The 16,243-nt window shown below is 41.2% G+C and overlaps 1 protein-coding gene across 1 annotated transcript; it reads left to right on the top strand.

The window, feature by feature from the left end:
* Positions 1-7,084: 7,084 nt before the first annotated feature.
* On the top strand, positions 7,085-8,832 carry LOC147269237 (BTB/POZ domain-containing protein KCTD12-like). The gene has a single exon (XM_086194289.1). The coding sequence runs from the start codon at positions 7,137-7,139 to the stop codon at positions 7,926-7,928; it is 792 nt and encodes a 263-aa protein (XP_086050415.1). The 5' UTR covers positions 7,085-7,136; the 3' UTR covers positions 7,929-8,832.
* Positions 8,833-16,243: the final 7,411 nt, after the last annotated feature.

Below are 16,243 nucleotides of genomic sequence, written 5' to 3'. Positions count from 1 at the left end.
AGAAAGGAAGGGCCCTGCTGGATGTAGGGTCATTTTTTTCATCCCATAGAAAGTCAGTGGGGAGGATGATGCAGCAACCCCACACACACACACACACACACGCACACATATTAGCCCCAGGGGAGTTGTTCACTCTGAAAATGACGATGCGAGGAAGAGAGGCAGGGGAGTAAGGATGGAGTGGACCCTTGTGAACCTTTCACAAACGCTACGTGCACACTGAGGGCCACGGAGCCGATGGTAGAGGTAAGTAACAACAACAACAAAAAAACACATAGGAAAGATGTGTCATTAATTATGATCATAATTCCTTTTCACTTACACGCCTACATATTGAAGATTATTATTAAAAGTATAGTGGAAATATAAATATGTTTCATATCATACAACACAAGGCACAGATGTGAAGCTGCAAAAGAAGAAATTTGACGAAGATGGGAAGAGAATATTAGGACGGTCGTCCTACCTCTTAGCTCATCACTACACACATCAGCTTCCAGCCCTGCCCTGTCCTATGTGTGTGCATGTGTGCGTGTGTGAGTGTGTGTTTGTGAGTCTTTAGTATCATAATCAGTGTCCCAGCTGACTCTGAGCCAGAAGATCCATTAGAGCTGATTGAGGAGCACAAGGGTGCAGATATAACCCTGAGAAGAGGTGGCGAGAACACACACAGTCACACACACACTCACATTTACACTCATACACACATTTACACTCACACATACATTCATGCTCACACATGAACACACGGACATAGACACGGTGCAGACACAGAAAAGCAGGAATTTTACATGATTTTGTGCACAGAATACTGAATGAAGATGTGCTGAAGATTTTAGATTACCGTGACAGTAAATGTGAGTACCTCTGTCGCTGTCTCTCTCTCTCTCTCTCTCTCTCACACACACACACACACACACACACACACACAAGATTAAGTTCTAACAAGATAACACAATGTTGCTATGACACGGTGCACAAAATTTGCATTGTTAATTGGGAACTTGTGAGGAATGAATGATAATTTACTGATTAGTTCATGAATATATATCATGAGGTAATAAAGGACCAATGAGTAACAACTGGTTAATGATAATCTACTGTAAAGTGACACATGTGTATCCACTAATTAGTTCCTCACTCCCTGAAGATTTGTTAATAAAGGGAATGGACATATAAGATGTTCAAATCTCTGGTAATCATGATTATCTATTAAATACTCGCACACTGAGTGTTTTATTCTTTCACGTGTGTATGCTCAGTAAAAGAAAAGAAAATACACTCAGAAAGCAAACACGAAAAACCTTTGGCATATTAAGGGTCCCTTCTATTGTTTTATAGAAAGTTTTCCACTCTTTAAGGAGATTTGTTTCTTAGTCTTTTCAGAATTATGATTATTGATATCTTTATTTTTTCTGAGAGGCAACTTTGAGTGTCTAGTGGAAAATGATAACACCAATTATTGTAAGAGCTTTAAAATGTGATTAAAAGGAAGATAAATCTAACTTTTACCCAGTTCATCCTATAAATATGAACTTGCCCTTGTAGAATGGAATTAATCAATTAGGAACCAAGGATTAGACAACAGAATTGAGCGCATAACAGCTGTCATCAACATGAACTTGATAGCTACGTATAGAGTCCAAAATGACCAAAATTTGTGTTCTCAGAAGGAAGTGTTTTGGAATAATGGACCCATAACTGACAAAGGTGTTCAAAAATGTATCAGATCACAATATCCGACCCCCCTCAGCTTCACAGGCTTTACACGAGGTGGGTGTGAGGACATGATTAATCAGGGATTTTGTGGGATAAAAAGGACGAGTGACTATAGGTGGTTCAAATGTGTCACAGGAGAGAGGCCACTTTTCTGCCCCTTGTCACCATCTTTGTTTGAGATGGGAGTAGGGAGAGGACGAGAGGATGACTGGGTGGGGGGGGGGAGCATGGATGATGGACTGAGTGAGCTCGGAGACTCTGGTGAAGATGTCACACTCCAGTAAACCGCTGCCAGCGTCTGACTGGATGTCACATCAGAGGCTCCCTTGTGTCACATGCAGGGGGTGAGACAAAGGCTCAGAGTGACAGACAGGTAGTAACAGAGCACCACCGACACACACACTCTCTCTCTCTCTCTCTCTCTCTCTCTCTCTCTCACACACACACACACACACACACACACACATATAAATACAATGGTGCAGTGAACATTTTTAAATAATTACTGAATAAACCCAAGTTAAGTAAAAAGTATTTTGAGAATAACCTTTTTTAAAAATGATATTAAGTTTATTGACTGCATGATTGAAATTGTGAGTCCAGATTGCTGGCAACAATTTATTTAACACCATGGCTCAAGATTTGGCTCATAAGAGAGGAGCATGACACACGTTGGATTCAGCAGAGCAAGGAGCAAAATTATAAATGAAACACTCACGTGCAACATTTGTGCCGAGTTTCAGACTCGTGACTGGCTTCAGGCTTGACCCAAAGATAAAGATATTAAATAAGACACATCTGTTTAACAAATATAATAAGTACTGTTTAAAGACAAAGCAAAGACCAACATCCCCCGAAGTTTGTCCTGGTTTGAGGATATAAATCATGACGGCGTCTATCAGTGACATCAGTCAACACACTACTTTGTATAAGTTTTGAAAACACGATAATAAAACCTCTTGCTCTCTGTATGGAAGGAAAGGGATCTGAAAGCCGCGTGATGACAAACTTTCTAGGACAGGCGTTTTCTTCACATTAATATTCTCAATGAAGACCTAAACTAAGACACACACTTTCATCCAATTATCTTTGACTGGACTGAAAGAAAACGTGGTGACCTTTACCAGAACAGACGACAGGATCCTCAGCAAAACCTGTATAAGTGGCACACACAGACCCTTTCAGTGTGTGTGTGTGTGTGTGTGTCTGTGTGTGTGTGTGTGTGCGCGCATGTAATTGCTATTTCAATACATTATTTCAATTCCTTGAGAAGAAAATAAGAATCTATTTTCGTGACTCAAGATTGTAATTGAAACCTTCATCAATCCGTTACATTGTTGAATTGATTCATGTAGAAAGAAAATGAAAAATACGTATTCATACAAACGTTAGAATATGATGACTGAGACTTTAAAGAGAAAAAGGAGAAAAGGAGGAGAAGGACTCACCAACCAAATAAAAATCTGAGCTCTCGGGTACAGTTTGATGCATTTTTGAATCATTTATTTACCTAACTCACTACATTTTCAACTGCATCTTGAAAATAACGTCTCGTCTTCTTGCTGTGTATCACAGATATTTGTGCAACGGTAGTTTATTAAAAAGCATGATACATAAATAATACCAGACTCATATCCAATATTACATAATGAACCATCTGCTCCTACAGTCTTTGTCCACTAGATGTCACTATGATCCAAAGATTTAAGATAAACACTTGGGTGCCTCTGTTTGGGTCCCGGCTGGTCCTTCTCAGACAAGAACAGCTGCTGTCAGAGTAAGAAGAGCCAGTTGATTTAATTTATCAAGACACACAATTCCTCAAGGAACACTTGACATGTTTCCTTTGATCATACTTCATCAATTAGATTTGCGTTATTGTAATAGGAAGTCCAAGTTATATAAAGTGGTTTGTTCGCTGCAGTTTTATTGGCATTCAGAGAAAGTATTCAGCTTCCCCTGATGACCATGTTCCATTCAACCAGTTGCTGTATAATAACCAAGTTGTTGTTGTTGTTTGTTTTTTTTTTCCTGGCAGCAGCTTTGTGTCTGGATGTTGCATTTCTACCTCATTTGTTTCTGGGGGATGTTATAAATGTTACACTTCATACAGATGGATGCGAACCAGCGTGCTCTCACAGAGCAGCTGAGGCTCCTCGTGCATAAACCAAAATGCATCATGGGAGATAACGGACCAGTTACAACCCGACCTGAGATTATGAGTGCTTATGTGGGTGTACCTCCAATATACATTACTGCTGTGTGTGTGTGTGTGTGTGTGTGTGTGTGTGTGTGTGTGTGTGTGTGTGTGTGTTCTTGTACTTGCTACATATTGAGGACTAGAATATGTATTTAACCAACAGAGTAAGGACATTTTTGGAAAGTGAGGACATTTTAGCTGGTCCTCACATCGTCAGAGGGCTGTTTGAAGGTCAAGAATTGGTTTTAGGGTCGAGTTTAGAATCAGGTTCAGGTTAGGTTCAGGGTCAAGGTTAGGGTCAGGCAGTCAGTTCAGATAGTTAGGGTTAGGGGGAGGGGCTAGGGCAGGGGTCGGCAACCCGCGGCTCCGGAGCCGCATGCAGCTCTTCAACCTCCTTGTTGTGGCTCCCTTTGGCGTTGACAAAAAAAAAACAAACATGAAAATGTTTTTTTTTTTTAAATGAAAATGAATAAAGGTTATTTCTTAATTAAATTTTTATTTATACATTACTATTTTTGCATTTTATTTACTACTACTACGGTTAAATAGCCTATTTTAACATCTAATTTTGTAAACTTTTTAAAAAAATAATTTGTCAACTAAAACGTGCGTCACATCGACGCCTACAGCCCTCGCCTTTGCCTGCAGGCGGCTTCTTGAGTGTGCGACCCATTCAGTAACCATGAGTAAAAAATGAAAAATCTCAGACGAAAAAAGAGACTTCAACTCTGCGTGGACAGATGAATTTGCCTTCACTGCTAACGACGCTGGATTACCGGTGTGCTTGATATGTGGAAACAAATTATCGAACAACATAAAATGTAATGTTGAAAGACATTTTCAAAACAAGCACTCAGCATTCGCTGAAAAATACCCAAGCGAAGATGAGCGAAAGAAAGCAATTTCAGAACTGCAACGGAGAGCTGAACAGAGCAAACACACGTTCAAGAAGTGGATCGCCTCTCCACAGTCAGCTACAGTTGCTAGTTGTGTGGCAGCTCAGGAGATCGTGAAGAGAGCTAAGCCGTTCAAGGACGGGGAATTCATCAAAGAAATGTTCATAAAATATCACAGCATCCGTTCTCCCACTTCAAGAACAAAGGGCAAATTGATCAGAAAATTAGAGAAATGCCTCTCTCTGCAAAGACAAAATCTAGGAAGGACTCAAATAGGCCTGCATAGTTCACTTTTATTTATTTCAGAGTAGGCCCACACATGCACACTGCACTTCCGTTTGTTTTATTCAGTGGTTGTAACATTGTGTGTTTATTAAAGGGAAAGTTTAACATAATATCAAAACTTTTAAAAGTTTTTAGTTGTGTTGTGTTTTGCGGTTCCAGACTGTTTTTCTTTGGCGAAAGAGGGGGCGAAATGGCTCTTTTGATAGAAAAGGTTGCAGACCCCTGGGCTAGAGAATGAATTACGTCAATGAAAGTCCTCACAAAGATATAAGTACAATGATTTGTGTGTGTGTGTGTGTGTGTGTGTGTGTGTGTGTGTGTTTTGAATAGAGCCTATAATACACTTGATGACTAGATCAAAGAGCTCTTTGGTGTTAAGCTGAAATCAATCCTGTTAGGTCTGAGGTAGCGTTGAGGAAAGGTGCAACCTACTTTTCGAGAGATCTGTGAGCGCTCTCAGGATCAGCTTCAGCTGACCTTTACATGAGCAGCTTTGGTCCAGTTCGCCTGGAGTAAGGTGGTGTTACCCATCGCTCGAGTTTCACTGTAAATGTGGAAATACAGGGATACGCACTGTGCAATAAACCTTTATTATATTGGGAAAGGTGGAAAAGTCAATACCTTCAGAAAACATTCTTTCCTCCATATTGGAAATTCCTATCTGTAAAGAACAGCAGAAGCACCCCATCAATTTGTCATAAATGCAGTCAAATGAACAAAACATTGAAGTAACATTTCTCCCCAAAAAGTTTTTTTTGGCTTTCAAGTAATCGAAAATACTCTCAAGGATGTTTTTCCCTCCTGCAACACTTCTTTGTGAGTCCAGAATGCAGGAAGAGCCAGCCACATACATGTAGCTTGAAGCTAATATTGCTCCATAACCTCCCACCAAAAGTAACTAGAACGCTGTACAAAAATGCCAGTTTACAAACTCTCAAGCACATCATCCAGTGTAATAAACACATTCTTTATCCCACCATGTACTCAGTAATTTTAAATATTTGTTTGAGTTGAGCTAAAACCAAACTATAATAATTGTAGTTTGGTTTCAACGTGAAGAAGTACAAGTGAGTTGGTCTACTGAATGTTCCAGCTGGTCTCTCTGATGCTAAAGTATCGCTTTCATTTGGAGTACTTCAAAATATAGAGACCTAGGCCTGAGGATGGGTGCCTCCCTCCGATCATTGATGGTTTTTGTTTTGTTTTTTTAAATCACGTTGTCCCGTAAAACCTCCAAGTTGTTACAAAAAGTTTTACAAAAAAAAAAGTTACAAGTATCCTGGAAAGCATGACTCACTCAAACTACAATACTGCCTGGACTGCCTAATAACATTGGGATTTTTGACCTTTGTCCCAGCAGAAGACAGTAAACATACTTGTAGAGCTCGATTGTCGACCCCCCCCCTCCCCAAGCAGTTAATAAGCTGTCACAAAGACATGCGGGCAATAACACCTTCTCTGTAATTGTATTTACACAAAAGTCATTATTTTATCTTCCATCAGTGAAGTGACTTTACTTTGTTGTGATACTCACAAGTGCAGTATAGTCACAAGAGATGAATTCACTCAAGGTATTAACAGCATGTAGCAAAATCAGTACTTTACATTTTATTCATAATTCAATTGTTACAAATACTTAGATTTAAAGTTTTGCACTTTAAATTTCATTTTAAATACTGCAGACCAATGAGAGATTTTGCAAAACGTTCCGTGTATTATTTTTCTTTTTATAAATTTAAAAAAAATGGTTACAGGTTCCATCTTCAGCTCCTCCAAGAACCCGAACCCCCCCCCCCCCAAAAAAAAACAAACAAACAAAAAAAACACTACTTAAATGACTTTACTTTGTAAATTTAGTTTCAGGAAAAGGAGGATGGGTCCTTGAATGCAGCATTCTCGGAGCTTCCCATTGAACAGTTAACCGCTCTGGCGGCCGTCCTCCTCCTCCTCCTCCTCCTCCTCCTCCTCCTCTACAGTATATATTAACATACCGTGAAGGAACTTCTCAACTATTCATCCCCACATGAACAGAGATCATGGCACTAACCCACAGCCAAACGTTCCCCGACATAGTAGAGCTGAACGTGGGCGGGCAAGTGTACGTGACCCGGCTGGAGACCCTCACGGCGGTGACCAACTCCCTCCTGTGGACTAAGTTCACCCAGGGCTCCCCAGATGACCTGCCCAAAGACGGCAAGGGCCGCTTCTTTTTCGACAGGGACGGTTTTTTGTTCCGCTACATTTTGGATTATTTACGGGACTCAGAGCTCTTCCTGCCCGAGTTTTTCAAAGAAAGGAAGCGGCTGCAGAAAGAAGCGGACTTCTTCCAGCTGCCGGAGCTGTCGAGGCGCCTGGCGGCCCTCAGTCAAGACAGCTCTTACACGGAGGACAGCGGGGAGACGGAGGAGGCTGTGGAGCTCCCCAGCCCGGCCACCTCCTCCTCGGACAGAGGTCTTCGCTCTCCAGGCGCCAACTTCGGCTACATCACCATCGGTTACAGAGGCAGCTACACCATCGGTAGAGACATCCAGGCAGACGCCAAGTTCCGCAGAGTGGCCAGAATAACTGTGTGCAGCAAGATCTCCCTGGCCAAGGAGGTGTTTGGAGACACCCTGAATGAGAGCCGCGACCCCGACCGACCACCAGACAAATACACCTCCAGGTATTACCTCAAGTACAACTTCCTGGAGCAGGCGTTTGACCGGCTGGCCGAGGCTGGGTTCCACATGGTGGCCTGCAACTCCACCGGGACCTGCTCCTACGGCGGTAACGACCCGGGGGAGGACAAACTGTGGACCAGTTATACCGAGTATGTTTTCAGCCGATGAACTCGCAGACCACTGGAGTGGATCAATCCTGATATTTCAGTAGTGACAATCACCATTTGCTACACCGTGTAATAATTAACCACAGTTAATTATTCATTACTCAAGAGCCTTTTCTAATGAACTCTTGTGAGCAGTGTGGGCTGTCTCTTATTAGGATGCAACAGTTCACATTCCTGCCATTTTCTCTTTTCTTTTCTAACAGTAGTATGGAGGCCAACTGGTGTCATACTAAGTTACTTTTTAAAATGTTTTTACCCCGAGATCAAGAGTTGCTTTTTAAGTTATTTTGAGAAAATAAAGCTCATTTTCTCACGTGTGGAGGAAAATATAGTTACCTTCTAGAAAATAGCCTTTTGTTTTCTAAAGATAAATGAACCTGTTATAATAAGAAAACTGGCTTTGTTGTCATGTACTCATGCATTCATAATCTTCCGAAAACAGCCTCTCACTGTCCCAAGTTTACTAGGTAAATGAAGTTGTTACCAGATTAATCCAATGTTTTAGGATAATGCGAAAATGAACTTCTGATCTCGAGATAACAGTATTTAAAAAAGTCATTAGAAGCGGAACTGTTGTACTGTCTGTAGAGGACAACTCATTCCTAATTTTCTCGAGCCATCACAGACAAAAAGACTTTGTTGTGTGTTCCTGGAGGCGGACTCCGTTTTTTTTAAAGGCCAAAAGAGTTTTTTTGTTCTCGAAATAGATGAAGGGAGCTTTCCTTTCATGGTGTTTCAATGTTTGTTGAAAGGATACAAATTATGGTCTGCATGCATTAACACAAACATGTACTGTAATAACCTGATGCTACCTTCAGCTCTTTGTGTATTTCCTTTGTCACTCTAATGTCTATAATAGAGTGAAGGTCTTTAAATAAGCAACTGCAAATAAAGTTTGACATGGAAACCCTCCCCTCTGATTTAATCGGTGTAACAAATAAAGACCATTTAACCAGGCTTGCTCATAGATACCTAATTTATAGATTTTACTGGTATATTTATCCATTCGTGCCACATAAGAGCGCAAACCCCCTCCTGCTGAGTGAGAGAAGACTCCTAGATGACAGCTTTAAAATCCTTGATGAGAATTGGAAGTGAAAAGCCATTTGAGTCATGTGTGTTCTGGTACAGGACATTATAAGTCATGCTGGGAAAGGCATGACTGCTGAAGTAACTCCTAATTACATATTCTTCACGCGATTTTGAAATTCCAGGGATTGGTGTAAAATGAAAGGAATTAAACCAAACGGATGACATTCATTCAGCTCTCTCTCATTCACTGTCTCTGTCACGGAGGCAAATCATATTGGAGTTATGCAAATGAGCTTCAACGAAGCCACTTGTCCTGGTACCATAGAAGATTTTACATGCAGTTTATTAAAATGAATGTACACTAGCCTAAAATAACACTTGGCAGTGTAAATGTGTCCCTGTCTGCTACACAGAGGAGCTCTGTTATCTCCCTGGGCAGGATTGGGAGGAGGAGGATGTAGGATGACAAACACTGTCATCAAATGTCTGTTCCCTGTGTGGGATCCGGGGGTACAGATACAAGCAACACCAGCAACATTAGGTTGAATACAAAATGGGCTTTGTGTGGGCTGGGATCAAGAATACCAGCGTGTAAAAGATAACTCCAACTAATTTGTCAAAATCTAACATTGAAGATGTTACTATTAACATATTTATTCCCCTCCACACACACACACACACACACACACACACACACACACACACACACACACACACACACACACACACTGCCATTTTTGGGGGCAGACTTGCATTCATTTCTTGACTAAAACTGACCATTGAATGATTCATTGCTTTATCAATTAACCCCAATTAAGTGTTCTTAGGTTCTGTTCCTGTCCCCAAAAGTGGCAGGAGTCATAGAATAGAAACACACACCACCATAAAAACCATACCTACCACACACACACACACACACACACGCAGCCACAGTGAGAGACATGTCTAGACAAGAGACATCATATCTGCTGTCAGTCAACGTTGCCATCTGGACAGGAAAAAGGAAGGATCGACACAAGAGGAAGTGTTCGTTCAGCCAGAACCTAGTAACTGAGACAAAGACGAATCTATCGTACATGCTGGGAGAGACAGATCCCTTCTGATCCTCTACATAAATTAGACTGAATCTGTGCAGTTAAATCATTAGACAAAAGTTCATCAAAACACTTTATAACAGATGATTAATTATCCGTTTGTTCTTCAGAAACACTTTTTCTGCCAACGAGCCAGATCTAATACAGACTTTGTGTGAGTGTGTGTGAGTGTTATAAACCCCTACAAAACACACTTCACTCGCTATTTTTGTAAGAAAACTGTCGACCAGAAGCTGAAAATGTGTACACACACACACACACACACACACACACACACACACTGGTAAACTAACCCAAAGTGCGAAGGAGGGAGACTGATAAAAAGAGGCAAATGAGCCCATTTGCTGAGAAGGTGATAACACCGGCATGCTTGCTTTCTTCATATCAGCTTCTATGTGCTAAATCTTTCACGCTTTCTCTCACACTCTCACTGTGTGACCTGCATGTCTCTAATTCTGTTTAATGTTTGCTCCATCTTCAACTCTTCTGCTTCAAGCTGTGTTTCTCTATGTTTTAATCGGGCACAAAACCATAAAATCAAATATGAAAGTCCTTATCTAAGTCAAAGAACATCCTCCCTTCATTTCCAGCTGATGTGAAATGCTCCATTTACACTACAGCAGGTAAAAACTGTGACGACGGTGCGATTGAAAATCTTCATATAACAATGTTGTGTGAAGCAGGACTCTTCAAGTACTTCATTTTGTATGTGAAGAAATGGAGCCAGCAGGCAAAAACCCACAAAAGACATCTGCACAGCTGAAAACTCTTCCTTTTGGATGAATAATTCAGCTCTCTGAGGTTTTATTTGATAATAACAAAAGACAGAAAGACTCATTAAAGAAAATAATTTAGGACATTATCGTACAGGCAGAAACTACAGCCTTAATGGTAATCATCTGACAATTACAGTAATCGTCACCTTCAAGTTACAATAATTCTACCTTTCAGCAGTACAGTACTTGAAATCTATTCATGAAAGATTCTATAAACATGATCTAGTTTTTCTGTAATTTCAATTGACTGGTTTTTACCTACGTTGCTCACATGAAAAAGTAACAGACGTGCAAGGATGGATTCCAGGAGGCAGTCTGGTACTTGAACTTTTGACCTCTAAATTCCCCTTTTACAAGACATTTTGCTCAAACTTTACATGACCACACTAAAGTTAGCAGAGGATTAACTGTGACTTAACTGGCTCCGCTGACTTCAGCCTCCGGATTCATCTGGCAAGCAGGAATGTTCCTGGATCGGAAAACTCTGTATAGCACATACATGCAAAAACCATCATGTGACATACAGTAAAGAAGAGAAATATGTGCACATTACGTGTAGTCGCTGACCTGCCACCCACCCATCACAATATCAAGAGGAAATGAGGGAGGGGGGGTTATGTATGTCTTATCTTATGTCCAATCATTTATATAAGTGGCCTAAAATATATAATACATGCTCCAGTGTATATGTTTTTTTACTTGTTCCTCAGTGTCCATGCATGTGACTGAAAGATGAACACGAGACTGGATTGACTGATTGATTTTTCATAGATGTATTAATCCTCCCTCAAGGAGGAAGCATGATCTGGATGACTGCTGGTCTTTTCTCCCTCCACCTTCAGATCAAAGTTCTGACTTCGTAATGGCAGCATCTCCAAAGCTGACAGCTCCCTGAGGGAAATCCCATTGAGTTCGGAGAGCACTTTCCTTCGTGTTTGTGGGTTGTTTTTTTTTTGGGGGGGGGGGGGTGTATATAAATAAAGAATCTATCCTTTTATTGGCTATATGAACCATTGATGGACTGCAGTTTTTTTTTGTATTCATGACACATATTCTTTCTGTTCCACTTTCGGATCAAAATTCTTGATTTTTTTCAAATGATTTCCTTTTTTTCATCACAAACCTGTAATGTTAATAACCCAGTCCTGAGCCAAGCTGGGTAGATCAATGCTAGTTTGAACTCAAGATAAGGCCATATTGACAATGTCCAAGTGTTTTTGGTCACACTGTGCCTGTCTACATGTTCTTAAAAGAGCAAATCCTTTACTTTATCATCTTATCCATCCACAAGCATGGAAACAGACGCTGGTAGAATAATCTCAACTCAACTCTTGGGATCGTTGCTAATGTTAAATACACAGACTGTAACAGACCATTATACAAGCTCACGTCGCTACTGTTTGCCAACCACCAGAACACATAATTGGCCCACTTATGTGTTTGTGTTACCAGGGAGCGACACATTCCTTGAATCATTAACACAGCTCTAAGAACTGTATTCAACCGAGAAAACATCCTGTGTATTGGTGTCTCATCTTACTAAATGTGATGATCTTTTCAGAGTCTCTACAATCGCAACAGCAGTGCTTTTACAAATCCTTCCCCAGAGCAGCAGTCTGGCACAGCCATTAAAACAACACTGAAAGCTGTAATCCATCATTGAAACCTTGAACTGTGGCACACTAATCCACAGCAATTTGATGCTGATACTTCTTTAGTATCATTGTCAGTTTTACAGTTTTGTTAGTCATAATGTATCACTTCTCTCTTTTGGTCGGTTAACCCCTCAGTTACACAAAGCGACAGATAAGATTAGCACTAAAGTACATTCATCTTTTGTAGATCTCAGCGCAAGTAAAAGCTCATGAGCGAATCCAGGAAATGAAGGAAATAATACATTCCAGTCTTAACATTCACTGATTCTGGTTTCATAGGAAAGTTAGCCAAAGCATACATACACACTCGTTCCCCTTTTAACTTTCAGCACATCAGCGATACACTAAGTGACCAAAACCAAACTTGTTTTGTCATCGAGGGAGTCCCACAGACGGCCTGCTTTGATTCAAATCACCTGATTTTTATTACACTTCATTCAGCAGTTTTGATGCTGCCCGCAAATGTGATCTTGAGTGGTTTCATCACAAGTCATGGTAGCAATATAAAATAGTGGAAGAATCAACCTATGATCTGGAACTGTTTTAAAACCAGCCTTAAGCGTGGTAAATAAACATGACATAACTAACAGGATCAGCTATACCCTCCCCCACCATTTTAATCATTCAGTCATTTGACCTTTTTCCTCTCCCAGTCATGTCAGACTTCCCCTCAAAAAAGGATCAGATTTAGTTTTGAAATATGGTTTACTCTGCAGCCTTGTTAACCTGCATGTATTAGAAAGAAGAGTTGTTCAAAACAAGCTATTCTTAGCAACTTTGTTTGCACTTAAAACATTAAAAGTGTCATGTCAACAGTAAGCTTCAGTGGCAGCAGCTATGAGCCAGGGGAAGTGCAGTCATAACCCAGATGTAGCTGCCCACAGAGATTTTAATCAGTGATTATGTCAGTTGCCTGCCTCCACTTCCAGCACTTCCAACACGGTTCATCTGACTGAGTAGATCTCAGCCCCCCACCTCCACTACTCTGTTGGGTAAAGGGAAGGTAGAAATGTCGCCAGCACTCTCAGCACCCAGCAGCAAACCGGAGATTGGTGCAGTTCCCAGTGACAGAGCTTGGCCTTGCACTGCGCTGCTAAACCAAAAGGTAAAAGGATGCCTGCATCAATCAGCTGCAGGGAACAGACAGGAAGAGAGGGGGCACCCCCCCCCCCCCCGCTGCGACCTCAGAGGGCTTCTTTTCACAAGAAGTGCCAGCCCCCCTCCCTTACTGTCGGGGCTGTGTGAAAGTGCAAGACACGGAGGAAGCCGATTACCATCCATCGCTGAACCGTCTTATTACCCTGTGTCTGTCTCAGACTCTTACTAAGGTCACTTTCATTTAAATTGTATTGCAAGTTCATGAATAGTAAGATCCTTTTTTCTTTGGCACACTCTTAAACTACCTGATAAAACTATATCACCTCTTTGTACTCGATGCTGGTGGTAGTAGTACTTTTACATGTCTGCCAGGAAAACCTAAAAGACCAAGCAGTTTGGATGCACTTCTCCTTGTGAGTGGGGGAAAAAGAGGCCTTGTTCATGAACCCTGAATCCAAACCTCCTTGTCGTGGCTGAGACGAGGGTTGTAAGAGCAGACCGCAGGTAGTCCCGCCTGCCTGTCACTCTCATCTGTTAGTGATCTGGACAGTGTTTCAGCTGAGATGTTCCACTGAAAGGGCGCTTGCCAGATATCTGCAAGGTACAGAGACGCCTACGTCTTCCTCACTGCTTCCTGTGTCCTCCAGATCGGCAGACAGATAGGACAGTGAAATACAAGGGTAACAGATACTTGACATTTGAACAGAAGAGATTCGTGACACTTTTGTAACTTGCAGCTATTTCCTCATTTAATAGAATTTCCCATTTGATTGCATTGTGATTCAATGTCTAGCTGTGTTACAGAGCCTCTAACCGCCTGCTGCATTTAAACAAAACAGGTTTTAAGAGCTCCGACCAGTCTGACAAGTTGAATCGACAAAAAAATCCTACATTTGGATTCATGTTTAAAAGAGAGGATGGAGCAGGAAACAGTCAGCAGACGATTAACTGCCGTATAATGATAAACTACATATCCAAGGACCTGCATGGAAACTTTGTGGGAATACAGTGGAATAGTTTCCTAGAGAGGAAATGTTTCCACCAGAATAAATTCTCAAAAAAAAAACAACAACCCCAAAAACAGTTCTGTACTGTAAATAAAAGCTTGAGGGAATCTCTGGATTTTTTCCCATGACAAATTAAAAGAGGATTAAGGTGGTTTCCTACATCCCACAGAAGCGATAAACCCTAAACATTATTGAAATTCTTTGACAAACATTAAGGTCACAGTTTTCCATTGAGCTGCTCTTCAAGTGACTCAAAATGAAAAACAGATACAGTAGCTTTTGTAATCGTGCTCCTGATGCTCCAGATGGGCAAACATGGCAGCAGTTATCTCCCATCATGTTCTAAAAGACTACTTATTCCCATTCATTTAACAGTTTTAAGAAGCACATCCATCTGGCAGCCTCTTTAAATATAATCATCATTGTTCCAACGGATATCAGCTTGTTTTGTGATCCAGATGTTTTGTAGCGTATGAGAGGACATCAAGGGCCGGACTGCATAATCAAGTTTAGATACTGTTTGATGCATTCGATTTCAACTTGTAAAATGTACAATGTTTGTAGATTACCCATCTCAGAAAATGCTTAAAAATACAGATTAGAAAGAAAAAGATCAGTCTCATTAATGAATTTAATGAGTTTAACGTTTGACATTATTTGCTTTGTAACTATAAGGATCATTCTTTAAAAAACAAACAAACAAACATGTTCAGCTTTTAATCTTAATATAAAGTAACATACACATTTATCCTGTACCTCTTGACCCTTTGTTACTTCCTCTGTGATATTTAAATGGGTCAAGCAAGAGTCGGTAGTCAGATGGATCGTGTCAAACTGAGAAATATCTCTGCGTCTGCATTTAGAGAACTGAGCTCTCCCCTCCAAAAGGACCAGATCGCACTGAGCTGTAAAAACATTCCCATCCGTCAGGCCAAGACTGATCAATGACCAACGCGTAACATCTCACTTTTGACGGCTCGCTCTTTCCCAACACTGAGGAAAAGACCAGTGTATTTATTGCCACGGGAACCTGGATAACATCTATATCAGAGTTCTGTGCAGGCTTGCACGAATATAATTATGTTGCTTTCTAATTTCCTCATATTGCTGTGCTGTTGCTTCTGTTTACTCACACATGCACAAGGTTACGTTACTGTCATTATTCAAACACTTTTGTATTTTGGAGGGGCAACATGGTAGAGTGGCAGAGGTAAAGTGGCCGTCTAACAACTGAAGGGTCGCTGGTTCGATCTTCACTTCCCACGGTGACCATGTCAAAGTGTCCTTGAGCAAGATACTGAACCCCTAAGTGCTCCTGATGGTGACAGACTGGTTGCCAGCGCAGGGTGAACCCAGTCTCTTGCTCAATGTCAGCTGGGATAGGCTCCAGCCCCCCAGCGACCCTTAAAGGATATGTCAAGTCAATTTTATTTGTATGGCGCCAAATCACAACAAATGTTATCTCATGACTCTTTACAGGTAGAGCAGGTCCAGCACCACACTCCTTCAATGAATTTACACCCAACAGTTCTCCATCAGCAAGCACATCCTGCAACAGCGGCGACGAAAACCTTCCTTTTAACAGGCAGGAACGTCGAGCAGATCCAGGCTCAATGGGGACGGCCTTCTGCTTTGACCAGTTGGGGGGAAAGGG

Source organism: Aulostomus chinensis, chromosome 2 (genome assembly GCF_037954235.1).
Source record: "Aulostomus chinensis isolate RoL2024-O1b breed Wild chromosome 2, RoL_Achi_v1.0, whole genome shotgun sequence".
NCBI classification, from domain to species: domain Eukaryota; kingdom Metazoa; phylum Chordata; class Actinopteri; order Syngnathiformes; family Aulostomidae; genus Aulostomus; species Aulostomus chinensis.
This window is presented reverse-complemented; position numbering and strand designations above follow the sequence as displayed.